Here is a 13,391-nt window from a genome sequence, read left to right on the forward strand (position 1 = left end):
TACTTGCCTGTAGCACGCTCAAAAATGTTGGTATGGGGGCAAAATAAGAGTGAAAAGTTTATCATCGGGACCGAACTCCCCAACTTGGACAGTGTTTACAACAGCCGTTTACAGAACAAGGCCGACAGCATTAGTAAGGATGCAACACACCCCGGAAACGGTCTGTTCTCCTTGTTACCATCTGGGAGGCGGTACAGAGCTATTCGTGCACACACGAACAGACTGAGGAACAGCTTCTTCCCAAGAGCTGTGGTCTCCATCACCCCTCCCCACCCCTCATAGACTGTGAACTTGAACATTGCGTATTTGCACAAGTACATAAAACCATTTTCTCATCTAAACATAAAATAATCATTTTTGAAATTTAACTGGTATCTCCACAGAGCGCAGTCACTTTGTATACTCATATTCAACCATAATTTATTTTATTTATCTAAAATCCATACTGTAAATTGTACTGGTTATCCTGTGTAAATATCCATGTGTTTATGTAAATACTTTATCTTCTTCTTCTTTTTATATTTTGGAGAGTATCAAACTAAATTTTGTTGTACACAAGTATAATGACAATAAAGGTTCTTCTTCTTATAGGATATTCAAGCTACACCATTTTAAAATAGTTTATAATAAAAAGGTGAATTTGGTAAGGTCAGGGTATCATAACTGGGTATAAAAAGAGGATCCACTGAGGGCTTAGACTTTGCATGCAAATATAGGTAGTGGTTTACCACTTTGTGCCAAACATCATGACAGAATTCGCCAAGCAGAGTTGCATATTAAGTTCTTTCACCATCTACTGTTCATAATATTGTGAAAAGATTCAGAGAAATGTCAGTCTATGTAGGACAAGCCTGGAAACCACTGTTGAATGTGCCTGCTGTTTAAGCCTTTAGATAGCACTGAATGAGAAAGCCACATGCTACTGTGGTTAGTATAGCCACAGGGGCTTGGGAGTACCAGTACTAGGGCCAGTGATAGCTCAGGGGTTAAGGTACTGGACTAGTAAACAGAAGGTTGCCGGTTCAAGCCCCGCCACCACCAAGTTGCCACTGTTGGGTCCCTGAGCAAGGCCCTTAACCCTCAATTGCTCATTGTGTAAGTCGCTTTCAGCTAAATGCTGAAAATGTAAATGTAAATGTACCGCTGTCACTTAACACAGTGTGCCGCTACATCAAGAAATGCATTCTGAAACACTGTTATGCAGATAGACCAAAACTTTTTGGGAAATATGGATGTCAAGCTTTTCGTGCCAAAGACAAATGGACATATTGACTGTTGTCAGTAAAAGGTGCTAAAGCCAACATCTGTAATGGTATGGAGGTGTTTGTTTATTAGATTTTTAACATCATGTTTTACACTTTGGTTACATTCATGACAGGAAACGGTAGTTACTCATTACACAAGGTTCATCAGTTCACAAGGTTATATCCAACACAGTCATGGACAATTTTGTATCTCCAATTCACCTCATTTGCATGTTTTTGGACTGTGGGAGGAAACCGGAGCTCCCGGAGGAAACCCACTCAGACACGGGGAGAACATGCAAACTCCACACAGAAAGGACTCGGACCACCCCACCTGGGGATCGAACCCAGGAACTTCTTGCTGTGAGGAGACAGTGCTACCCACTGAGCCACCGTGCCGCCCGGGTGTATCTTGAGATTTTAGAGTGACACATGCTGCCATCACAGTTTTCCCATGAAGTCTGAATATTTCAGCTAGACAATGCTCAATCTGTGCTTGGCTGGCCTGCCTGCAGTCCAGATCTGTCTTCTTTGTGTGGCATAGAAGGAGTAACAGACAATGGCAGCCATAAACTGTTAAGCAGCTAAAGTCTCGTATCGTGTTAGAATAGACAAAAGATCCACTTGCAAAACTTCCCAAACTACTTAAAAGTCTTAGTAATAGGGGTTATGATGTAAATCAGTCAGTAGTGAACAGTGAGCATTTATATTTAGAGATGCAGCAGGCCTGTAATTAAAAAATTAAAGTCATCCTTGTAGATTCCTGCAGTAATCCGTTACACTGTTGCCCTAAATTGAGAGTCTGACACACACCGCCTGTGTCTGGCAAAGACACCACTTTATATTTACATTGATTTTCTCATTTGGAGCGTGAGATCTCAATCAGCTGAGTAGCTGGCAAAGAGACGGCCTGCAAGTTAGGCTGATTTACATGCCAGCCTGTGTGGGAACACTCCATAAAACAGAGCCAGTTGTCCATCGTCAATCTTAGTCTAACCAGCCCAGTCAGGAGAAAAAGGGACTTACTGTAGATTCCAGTCTGGTTTAATACTTCTGCTACCAGCTGCTGAAAGGAAACCAGTGTGATCAGCAATGTGCCTGCTGCCCCTGATGTCTTAGTAAAAAGATACATTGGTGTGAGGCTACTTGGCCTGTCCTTTTCATTCAGTGGCTGTGCCAGGGGCTGTTCTGGCACTGTGAAATACCACGAAATACCACAAACCTTTCTTACCTTGATGTAAGATTTATAAGTTGGGTTTAGTAGACTCTACATTTCTTTGCAACTGTACTAGAGGAGTGGGGCACCAAACTTGCAGATGTTTTACTGTCCTAGTATGTTCCCTATGTACACAATCACTTTAATCCAAATTAAATAAAATCAAATCAAAGTTTATTTGTGCTATATATATATATATATATATATATACATACACCATGCATAACATTATGACTACTGACAGGTGAAGTGAATAACACTGATTATCTCTTTATCACAGCACCTGTTAGTGGGTGGGATATATTAGGCAGCAAGTGAACGTTTTATCCTCAAAGTTGATGTGTTAGAAGCAGGAAAAATGGGCAAGTGTAAGGATTTGAGCGAGTTTGACAAGGACCAAATTGAGATGGCTAGACGTCTGGGTCAGAGCATCTCCAAAACTGCAGCTCTTGTGGTGTATTCCTGGTCTGCAGTGGTCAGTATCTATCAAAAGTGGTCCAAGGAAGGAACAGTGGTAAACCGATGACAGGATCATGGGCGGCCAAGGCTCAGTGATGCACGTTGGGAGCGAAGGCTGGCCTGTCTGGTCCAATCCAACAGATGAGCTACTGTAGCTCAAATTGCTGAAGAAGATAGAAGATACTTTTCTGATAGAAAGGTTTCAGAATACACAGTGCATCACAGTTTGTTACGTATGGGGCTACATAGCCGAAGACCAGTCAGGGTGCCCATGCTGACCCCTGTCCACCGCCGACAATGGGCACGTGAGCATCGGAACTGGACCACAGAGCAATGGAAGAAGGTCTGATAAATCACGTTTTCTTTAACATCACGTAAATGGCTGGATGCGTGTGTCGCTTACCTGTGGAACACATTGCACCAGGATGCACTATGGGAAAAAGGAAAGCTGGCAGAGGCAGTGTGATGCTTTGGGCAATGTTCTGCTGGGAAACCTTGGGTCCTGCCATCCATGTGGATGTTACTTTGACACGTAACACCTACCTAAGCATTGTTGCAGAGCATGTTCACCCTTTCATGGAAACAGTATTCCCTGATGGCTGTGGCCTCTTTCAGCAGGATGATGCACCCTGCCACAAAGCAGAAATGGTTCAGGAATGGTTTGAGAAGCACAGCAACGAGTTTGAGGTGTTGACTTGGCCTCCAAATTCCCCAGATCTCAATCCAGTCGATCATCTGTGGGATGTGCTGGACAAACAAGTTTTGGCAGCAAAAGAGGGTCCAACAATATTAGTAAGGTGGTCATAATGTTATGCCTGGTCAGTGTGTGTGTGTATATATATGTATAGTCTTGACTGTTATATTGGTTGAGGGCCCGAATAACATGCAGGAAAAAACTCACAGAGAGGGACGTTATGCACTCTGCGAATACCCCAACACCAGGGCAGCCACCTCGACCAGACAACAAAGGTCGCAGTTTTACAAGAGCGATGTAGCCCTGTTAATCTCCCTCAGGGACCAATAGCATCATCTAGGATTTAAACTAGAGAGCTCAAGATCCCAGTGATACTTAGCTAACACCTGAGTATCCTGAGGCAGGAATTACCAGACAGCCAAGGGTTTAATTACGTATCCGTTTAAACACCTTTATATGGCTATAAACTTTTCACCCTAGAGCATTACACACCACAGATCCAAAGCCTGCATAGCATTCTGAGTGCCATTTGGGACACGACATCTATACCTTACAAAGATGAAAGCAAGTGTATAGCATTTCAGCTAATAGTACTGTTGTACGCTAAACCCTACAAGCATTCCAGGGTTAAAATACATTGTGTGGCTAAAAGTATGTAGACACCCCACTATAAGTTTGTTGGAATCTATTTACAAAACTGTGGACATTAATAGAGTTGTGTCCCCAACTCTTTGAAGAAGACTTTCCACAAATGTGTTAAATAGGGATGTGCTCAGGGTTCTGTGTAGAACCATAAGGTTTGTCCACACCAAACCATATCTTTATGGATCTGGCTTTGTACCAGGTGCATGGTCATTCTAGAACAGGAAGGGGCCTTCCCCAAGCTGGAATCATTAAGTGGGTTGTTTAGATAGTGATGGTGTACGACGGTTAATTTGTCTTACAGATTGAACTTTGTACATCTAATATGTAGTGAAGGCTTTTTTTTTCTTTTATATTTTGTTCATGCATTTTCTCCCCTGTTTCTTTTAGTGCGTCCAATTGCCCAATAGCATCATGCTTCCTCTTCATCAATGCCGATCCCTGTTCTGATTGAGAAGAATGAAGCTAACCCATGCCCCCTCCAACACATGGGCAGCATCCGTATGCATTTTGTCACCTACACTTTGATGAGTGCATATGCGGATCAGCACTGTGTACGGAGAGACACACCCTGACCGCACTCTTTTCCCGTCTCTGAGCAGGCACCATCAATCAGCCAGCAGAGGTCATAATTGCATTAGTTATGAGAGAGTCCCTATCCGGCTTTATAATATCCCACCCCTATCTGAACAACAGGCCAATCGTTGTTCATGTGGCTGCGCAACCCAGCCGGTAGGCAGAGCTGAGACTCGATACGATGTATTCAAGATCCCAGCTCTGGTGTGCTAGCGTGTTTTACCTCTGCGCCACCTGAGCCGGCTAAGTGAAGGCTTTTAAATGGTGCCGTGGTGTTCGAACTCGCAAGTTTGATTCTAAGCATAGCCATCGTCCTGGCCAGGCATCCACACAGACACTTTTGCTTGTGTTTGAGGAAGCGAAGGACGGACAGAGTCTTATTCCCTTTCTCCTGCGCTATGTGATTCCCTGGACTGGTCTGGGTGCCTGTGCAAGTAGGGGGGAATGGGGAGGAAAGAGTTACATGCTATAATTACAGTTATTAGACACTTGTTGCCAAAGCAACTTACAATTGTGGTTGAATATATTCCAACAGTTAAGGATTAGGGGGCTTGCTGTGGAGCTATACAGTTGCGACTTGTCTTTGGTGAGGCTTGAACCTGCAATCTTCTGATCACTTGTCTAGTACATTAACCATTAGGCTACAACTGCTCCATAATGGAGCCCTCTGTTTGTGGCTGTCTGTACGTGATACGCCTCTGTGTGGGAACCCAACACTGGCATGTGATAAGAAGCAGATGCAGTCTGGACACTTGTCGGAGGGGGCATGTGGTAATCCAGCTGTCTTTAATCAGATCAGAGGTTGTGCACAGTCTAGAATTGGAGTAGAGAATGAGTAGAGAAACAGGTGAAAAAGTATTTTTTGTTACATATGAACTTGCATCTCCAGTGGCTGAACAAAACAAGTGCAGTGAACTTTTGTCACAAATCAGCTTTTATGCAGAGTCACTTTCAACGCAAGTAAGATGTCAGTCCTAATCCTAATCTGGTGTCAGCTCTTGCTGCTTCAACTGTTCTCGTCATACCTGTTCAACAGGGTTAAATACACTCTTTCAGTTTACCATTGGGGTTAAATAACTCCATTGGAGTTAAAGCATTTTCACATCTATAGTCTGGGCTCTGTCTGTAGATGTGCATTAGTGCACTGTGGGATAACAACAAAACATATTTTATACGTAAGGCCCTACCTAATTCACAGCTGTGAAATTCAAAATATAAAAAAATTCTGAGACCTATACAGAGCTCCCTAGAGCATGTTCTCCTCGTGTCTGCGTGGGTTTCCTACACAGTTCAAAGACATGCGAATAAGGTTAATTGGAGATACAAAATCGTCTGTGACTGTGTTTGACATTAAACTTGTGAAGGAATGAATCTTGTGTTACCAGGAACTACCTGTCCTGTCATGAATGTAACCAAAGTGACGTTAAAATCTTAATTTGAAAAATAAATAAATAAGAAAGCATTGAGTAATGATTTGATGGAGTTGTGTCTTTGTGGAAACTTGTCTTGAACAACCTTGTTCATGCTCCATGCTAGAAGGTAATTACAGTAATCAAGAGGTCAAAAGTTTATAGACACTTGTAAAGGACAGGTATGTCAAGACAAGCTTTGCATTTAATGATTTCTGCATGCCTTCCCCAACACACATCATTAAAGACAACTTCAGCTGGGTCATAAGTATACATACAGCATTATATTGTTAATTTGTTGGTGTATCAAATCATGTAATTTTACTTTGTTGTATAACCTCCTGGTTCCTTTTTTTGTAATAATAATAATAATTATAATAATTTTTTGTATGGATGTCCCAATCAAGTTTTTTTGTTCCCGATCATTAATTTTGATCCCGATCCGATACCGAGTCTCAAACCGATACTTGTATTTTCTAGATATTGTCTAAATAAGAACTAGATAATACTGTTCACACAGTGCACACGTCAAGTACATTACAGTTATTCAAATTAATCCAATGTATATGTTTAACAACTGAATAGCTCTGCAGTGCTGTAGGAAAAAAAATTGCCTGCATCCAATCTATTGCGTAATGTTCTTTTATTTTTACAAAATAAAAGTAAACAAACTTAGTGCAGCATTGTAGTAGTAAAACTAGAACACTCAAAATGAAGTGAAGGTTCTTTTTGAAGAAAATCAGCATCTCTGCCGTGTTAGCGGACAGCTGGTTCCTCTTCTCATCATATAATAATAAACTCGCTGTATTCGACTGAGTGTTTATTTTTTAGGTGTCGTATCAAATTGGTAGTAATTATAGATCGTTTGGTTAAATGATATCTGGTTTGTTTCTTATGAGCCACTGTACTTGTATGCGTGTTGTAACTGTAACAAACTTTTCTGTGGTTGTATTGTGACAATGGTTTGATAGACGTTTCTACTTGAAGTGAGTGTGTTTTGACCCTTTGGGGCTTCCATAGTGCATGGAATAGCGTGCTTGGCTAACGCGATGACTCTAGCTGTCCGCTATTCAGTACCATAACAGAAGAAGTTAATAATGTGTTATGCTCCCGACAATTAGTGAATATACCGTGTATTTATTTCTTTATTAAGCAAGTGCATCACTACGACGCTCGGTTACATAACTGAGCCGATCAGAGTGCTTGATACTGAGATGTCGTTCAGTCTTGTAACACGTAAATTGGTAAAAGCTGTATGTTTTGGTCCTGAAGTTTTCATACTGGGATTAAAAGTTATTGTTTTGTAAACCGGAGTGATCCTTGACTCACACACCATATAAGTAGTAAAATTCTACAGTAATGAACGCAGCTCTGCTACTACCGCCTCGTGAAACGCTCGCATTGCAGACATTACACTTCACTGTTGGACTTGTTTCACTTTCCAATTTAAAGTATTTCTACACAGCGGACATGCTGACGTAAAACAAAGGATCGGCTTAGGATCGGCCTTAGTAAAGCCGATACCGATCAGTTAAAAAATGCCTTGAACGGCCGGATTAGGGACATCGGATTAGGGACATCCCTAATTTTTTTATTAATTTGCTAGAGTTGGTGTCCTTTTTATTTGACGTAATTTAGATTAAGCCACGGCTATTACCATTAAAAAATCTAGGGAGCTCTGTATAGGTCTCAGAAAGCAAATCATTTAGATTTTCCCAAGACAGAATATCACATGGAACCATTTCCACCCAAATTCTTCCTGTAATTTTAAGGGAGTTTTTCCTTGCCTATTACACCCTTGGCTTGCTCAACAGGGATTTTGGTCTATCGGGACTGAATTCTGTAAAGTTGCTTTGAGACAATGTCTGTTGTACAAACCGCTATACAGATAAATTTGACTTGACTTGATTTTTAAGATCGTCTGTACAAACAGTTCTCCCTCAGTATATGGAACAGTGGTCTCTTTGCTAAGATTGGAATAAACCCCATTGTTACATTATGCTGAGAGGAAATTTGGCTAGGTAGTCAGATGTAATACAGAAACTGCCATGAATTACAAGCTGCTGCAGTATAGTTTTTACTGTCCACAATTAAATGAACTGGGTTTAAATCCTGTCATGCAAGGAAGAATCCTTTGCTCCAAAATAGCATCTTGAAGCTTGACAGAAGTTGGTTGTTGTTATTTATCCATAACAACTTAAAGATTTTTTGGAGAAGTAAGGCTGAGGCATTTAAATGTAACAACTCTTAACTTACTGTCAAGCATGATGTTTGTACTGTAATGCCACCATCATTTAGTGCCAGTGTAGAAGGTTTATTGCAGAAAGACTAAATGAAGAATATCTCAAAGTTTTTCTATCATAAATGCACTTGGGTGGGACATTGACCCAAAACACACATCAAACCAGTTTTGGAATGGCTATGTCAGGCTAAAATAAAGCTGTTGGAATGGCCGGACCTAAACTCCATCACAAGTATATGTAAAATGTAATGTAAAGTTAAATTTGATTTTACACTTCCAGTTCTGCACAGTAGAGCGGTCAAACATTTAATGCAGATATATATATACAGTGTATCACAAAAGTGAGTACACCCCTCACATTTCTGCAAATATTTTATTATATCTTTTCATGGGACAACACTATAGACATGAAACTTGGATATAACTTAGAGTAGTCAGTGTACAACTTGTATAGCAGTGTAGATTTACTGTCTTCTGAAAATAACTCAACACACAGCCATTAATGTCTAAATAGCTGGCAACATAAGTGAGTACACCCCACAGTGAACATGTCCAAATTGTGCCCAAATGTGTCGTTGTCCCTCCCTGGTGTCATGTGTCAAGGTCCCAGGTGTGAATGGGGAGCAGGGCTGTTAAATTTGGTGTTTTGGGTACAATTCTCTCATACTGGCCACTGGATATTCAACATGGCACCTCATGGCAAAGAACTCTCTGAGGATGTGAGAAATAGAATTGTTGCTCTCCACAAAGATGGCCTGGGCTATAAGAAGATTGCTAACACCCTGAAACTGAGCTACAGCATGGTGGCCAAGGTGATACAGCGGTTTTCCAGGACAGGTTCCACTCGGAACAGGCTTCGCCAGGGTCGACCAAAGAAGTTGAGTCCACGTGTTCGGCGTCATATCCAGAGGTTGGCTTTAAAAAATAGACACATGAGTGCTGCCAGCATTGCTGCAGAGGTTGAAGACGTGGGAGGTCAGCCTGTCAGTGCTCAGACCATACGCCGCACACTGCATCAACTCGGTCTGCATGGTCGTCATCCCAGAAGGAAGCTGACGCACAAGAAAGCCTGCAAACAGTTTGCTGAAGACAAGCAGTCCAAGAACATGGATTACTGGAATGCCCTGTGGTCTGACGAGACCAAGATAAACTTGTTTGGCTCAGATGGTGTCCAGCATGTGTGGCGGCGCCGTGGTGAGAAGTACCAAGACAACTGTATCTTGCCTACAGTCAAGCATGGTGGTGGTAGCATCATGGTCTTGGGCTGCATGAGTGTTGCTGGCACTGGGGAGCTGCAGTTCATTGAGGAAAACATGAATTCCAACATGTACTGTGACATTCTGAAACAGAGCATGACCCTTCGAAAACTCATGGCAGTTTTCCAACAGGATAACGACCCCAAACACAACCTCCAAGATGACAACTGCCTTGCTGAGGAAGCTGAAGGTAAAGGTGATGGACTAAACCCAATTGAGCACCTGTGGCGCCTTCTCAAGTGGAAGGTGGAGGAGTTCAAGGTGTCTAACATCCACCAGCTCCGTGATGTCATCATGGAGGAGTGGAAGAGGATTCCAGTAGCAACCTGTGCAGCTCTGGTGAATTCCATGCCCAGGAGGGTTAAGGCAGTGATGGATAATAATGGTGGTCACACAAAATATTGACACTTTGGGCACAATTTGGACATGTTCACTGTGGGGTGTACTCACTTATGTTGCCAGCCATTTAGACATTAATGGCTGTGTGTTGAGTTATTTTCAGAAGACAGTAAATCTACACTGCTATACAAGTTGTACACTGACTACTCTAAGTTATATCCAAGTTTTATTTCTATAGTGTTGTCCCATGAAAAGATATAATAAAATATTTGCAGGAATGTGAGGGGTGTACTCACTTTTGTGATACACTGTATATACAGTGTATCACAAAAGTGAGTACACCCCTCACATTTCTGCAGATATTTAAGTATATCTTTTCATGGGACAACACTGACAAAATGACACTTTGACACAATGAAAAGTAGTCTGTGTGCAGCTTATATAACAGTGTAAATTTATTCTTCCCTCAAAATAACTCAATATACAGCCATTAATGTCTAAACCACCGGCAACAAAAGTGAGTACACCCCTTAGAGACTACACCCCTAAATGTCCAAATTGAGCACTGCTTTTCATTTTCCCTCCAAAATGTCATGCGACTTGTTAGTGTTACTAGGTCTCAGGTGTGCATATGGAGCAAGTGTGTTCAATTTAGTAGTACAGCTCTCACACTCTCTCATACTGGTCACTGAAAGTTCCAACATGGCACCTCATGGCAAAGAACTCTCTGAGGATCTTAAAAGACGAATTGCTGCGCTACATGAAGATGGCCAAGGCTACAAGAAGATTGCCAACAGCCTGAAACTGAGCTGCAGCACAGTGGCCAAGATCATCCAGCGTTTTAAAAGAGCAGGGTCCACTCAGAAGAGTTGGTCGTCCAAAGAAGCTGAGTGCACGTGCTCAGCGTCACATCCAACTGCTGTCTTTGAAAGATAGGCGCAGGAGTGCTGTCAGCATTGCTGCAGAGATTGAAAAGGTGGGGGGTCAGCCTGTCAGTGCTCAGACCATACGCCGCACACTACATCAAATTGGTCTGCATGGCTGTCACCCCAGAAGGAAGCCTCTTCTGAAGTCTCTAAACAAGAAAGCCCGCAAACAGTTTGCTGAAGACATGTCAACAAAGGACATGGATTACTGGAACCATGTCCTATGGTCTGATGAGACCAAGATTAATTTGTTTGGTTCAGATGGTCTTAAGCATGTGTGGCGGCAATCAGGTGAGGATTACAAAGATAAGTGTGTCATGCCTACAGTCAAGCATGGTGGTGGGAATGCCATGGTCTGGGGCTGCATGAGTGCAGCAGGTGTTGGGGAGTTACATTTCATTGAGGGACACATGAACTCCAATGTGTACTGTGAAATACGGAAGCAGAGCATGATCCCCTCCCTCCGGAAACTGGGTCGCAGGGCAGTGTTCCAGCATAATAATGACCCCAAACACACCTCTAAGATGACCACTGCTTTATTGAAGAGGCTGAGGGTAAAGGTGATGGACTGGCCAAGCATGTATCCAGACCTAAACCCAATAGAACATCTTTGGGGCATCCTCAAGCGGAAGGTGGAGGAGTGCAAAGTCTCGAATATCCGCCAGCTTCGTGATGTCATCATGGAGGAGTGGAAAAGCATTCCAGTGGCAACCTGTGAAGCTCTGGTAAACTCCATGCCCAGGAGAGTTAAGGCAGTTCTGGGAAATAATGGTGGCCACACAAAATATTGACACTTCAGGAACTTTCACTAAGGGGTGTACTCACTTTTGTTGCCGGTGGTTTAGACATTAATGGCTGTATATTGAGTTATTTTGAGGGAAGAATGAATTTACACTGTTATATAAGCTGCACACAGACTACTTTTCATTGTGTCAAAGTGTCATTTTGTCAGTGTTGTCCCATGAAAAGATATACTTAAATATCTGCAGAAATGTGAGGGGTGTACTCACTTTTGTGATACACTGTATATATATCTACTTCTGACACGTGTGCAGTAGCCGACTGCATCTTTTCACCTGCAAGAGGCAAGTTCATATGCGAATCAGCTTTGTGTACGGAGAGACACACCCTGATCAGCGCATTATTCCTCGACTCTGTGCAGGCACCATCACCCAGCCAGCAGAGGTCACAAATGCATCAGTTACGAGGTTCCTATCCGGCACCCCACCCTGTATGAACAACAGCCAATCGTTGTTCATGTAGCCGCCCAGCCCAGGCGGATGGCAGAGCTGAGTTTCGAACCGACAACTTCGAAATGTCAGCTCTGGTGTGCTAGTGTGTTTTACCGCTGCAACACCTGAGTGGCCTTTGTATGTATATTTTTGATATATTTTGATGTACATACAACATTAACTCTAATTTGTGAAAGTCTTTTAATTATTTAGTTATTATTATAACTTAAAAATAAGTTACTGGAATCTCAAGACTGCGATGCGAAGACATGTCTCTTTAAATGTGTGAAAACTTGACTTGACTTAACTGTACATACTTTATAGTGTTTAAAACTATGCCAGTGGTAATAACTGTAATAACTGTAAAAAAAAGAAATATATAGTATATTTATAGTACAGCATCTTCTAAGCAGCTAGCCTTTCCCAAAAAATGCTGCTTTATGCTAGCCACTTCTGGTCATCAGTGGTTATTAGTTTTGCTTACTCAAGGATGTGAATAAGATCATAGAATTTGAGGTTGTAAAACACTTAATTTGTTATATGACCATACATGTTCCTGTTTTTTCTGCCACAGCCACCAATAGAGGAGGACGATGGAGCGCTAGAGGGACCTTCACCCCCTCTGTCAGCTGGTACATTTGTCCAAGAGCTGTTTCAGGCGCAGTACAGGTAGAGCCATTCATTCTTTGGTTAAAATGTGTCTCTTGTATAAAGTCGGCCTTACTGTTTAAACCACTGATTAGATCAGAGCTGTGCTATGCTGCTTTGGAAGAATTTCCCCTGTCAGAAATGAGGGGAGTCACATTCTATATACAGTACAAGACACCGTATGAACACAGTCAGAATTGTTCATCAGACCAAAAACACCAAAACGCTCAGCGCTGCAGCAGTCTAATGCGCTAACTCGCCACTGCAGAGACCAAAGTCAACAAATGAACGATGAGCCATGTCTGAGGTGGGAAATGTTTGGTTAACAGGCTTCACCTACTGTCTGGTTAAGGTGTTGATTTGTAAGTATTAAAGCTCTTTGTTGAAATCTACTGCTGTCTGTGACCCACCTGGTTAGTGTGGGGGTGTGTAAAAAAAAAAAAAAAAAACCACCAGCCTGACCATTTAAATATGGCACAGTAGGCTAGTGTGCCAGGTTGCCACGGTT

At 42.2% G+C, this 13,391-nt stretch overlaps 1 protein-coding gene across 1 annotated transcript in view; it reads left to right on the forward strand.

Annotated features, from left to right (window-relative positions):
* Positions 1-13,391, forward strand: part of usp31 (ubiquitin specific peptidase 31) — a 40,580-nt gene that overhangs the window by 4,388 nt on the left and 22,801 nt on the right. The window contains exon 3 of the mRNA XM_063012399.1: positions 12,810-12,904. Coding sequence (XP_062868469.1) covers positions 12,810-12,904 — 95 coding nt within the window. The remainder of the gene's footprint in view (positions 1-12,809; positions 12,905-13,391) is intronic.

Source organism: Trichomycterus rosablanca, chromosome 2 (assembly GCF_030014385.1).
Source record: "Trichomycterus rosablanca isolate fTriRos1 chromosome 2, fTriRos1.hap1, whole genome shotgun sequence".
Taxonomy (NCBI): domain Eukaryota; kingdom Metazoa; phylum Chordata; class Actinopteri; order Siluriformes; family Trichomycteridae; genus Trichomycterus; species Trichomycterus rosablanca.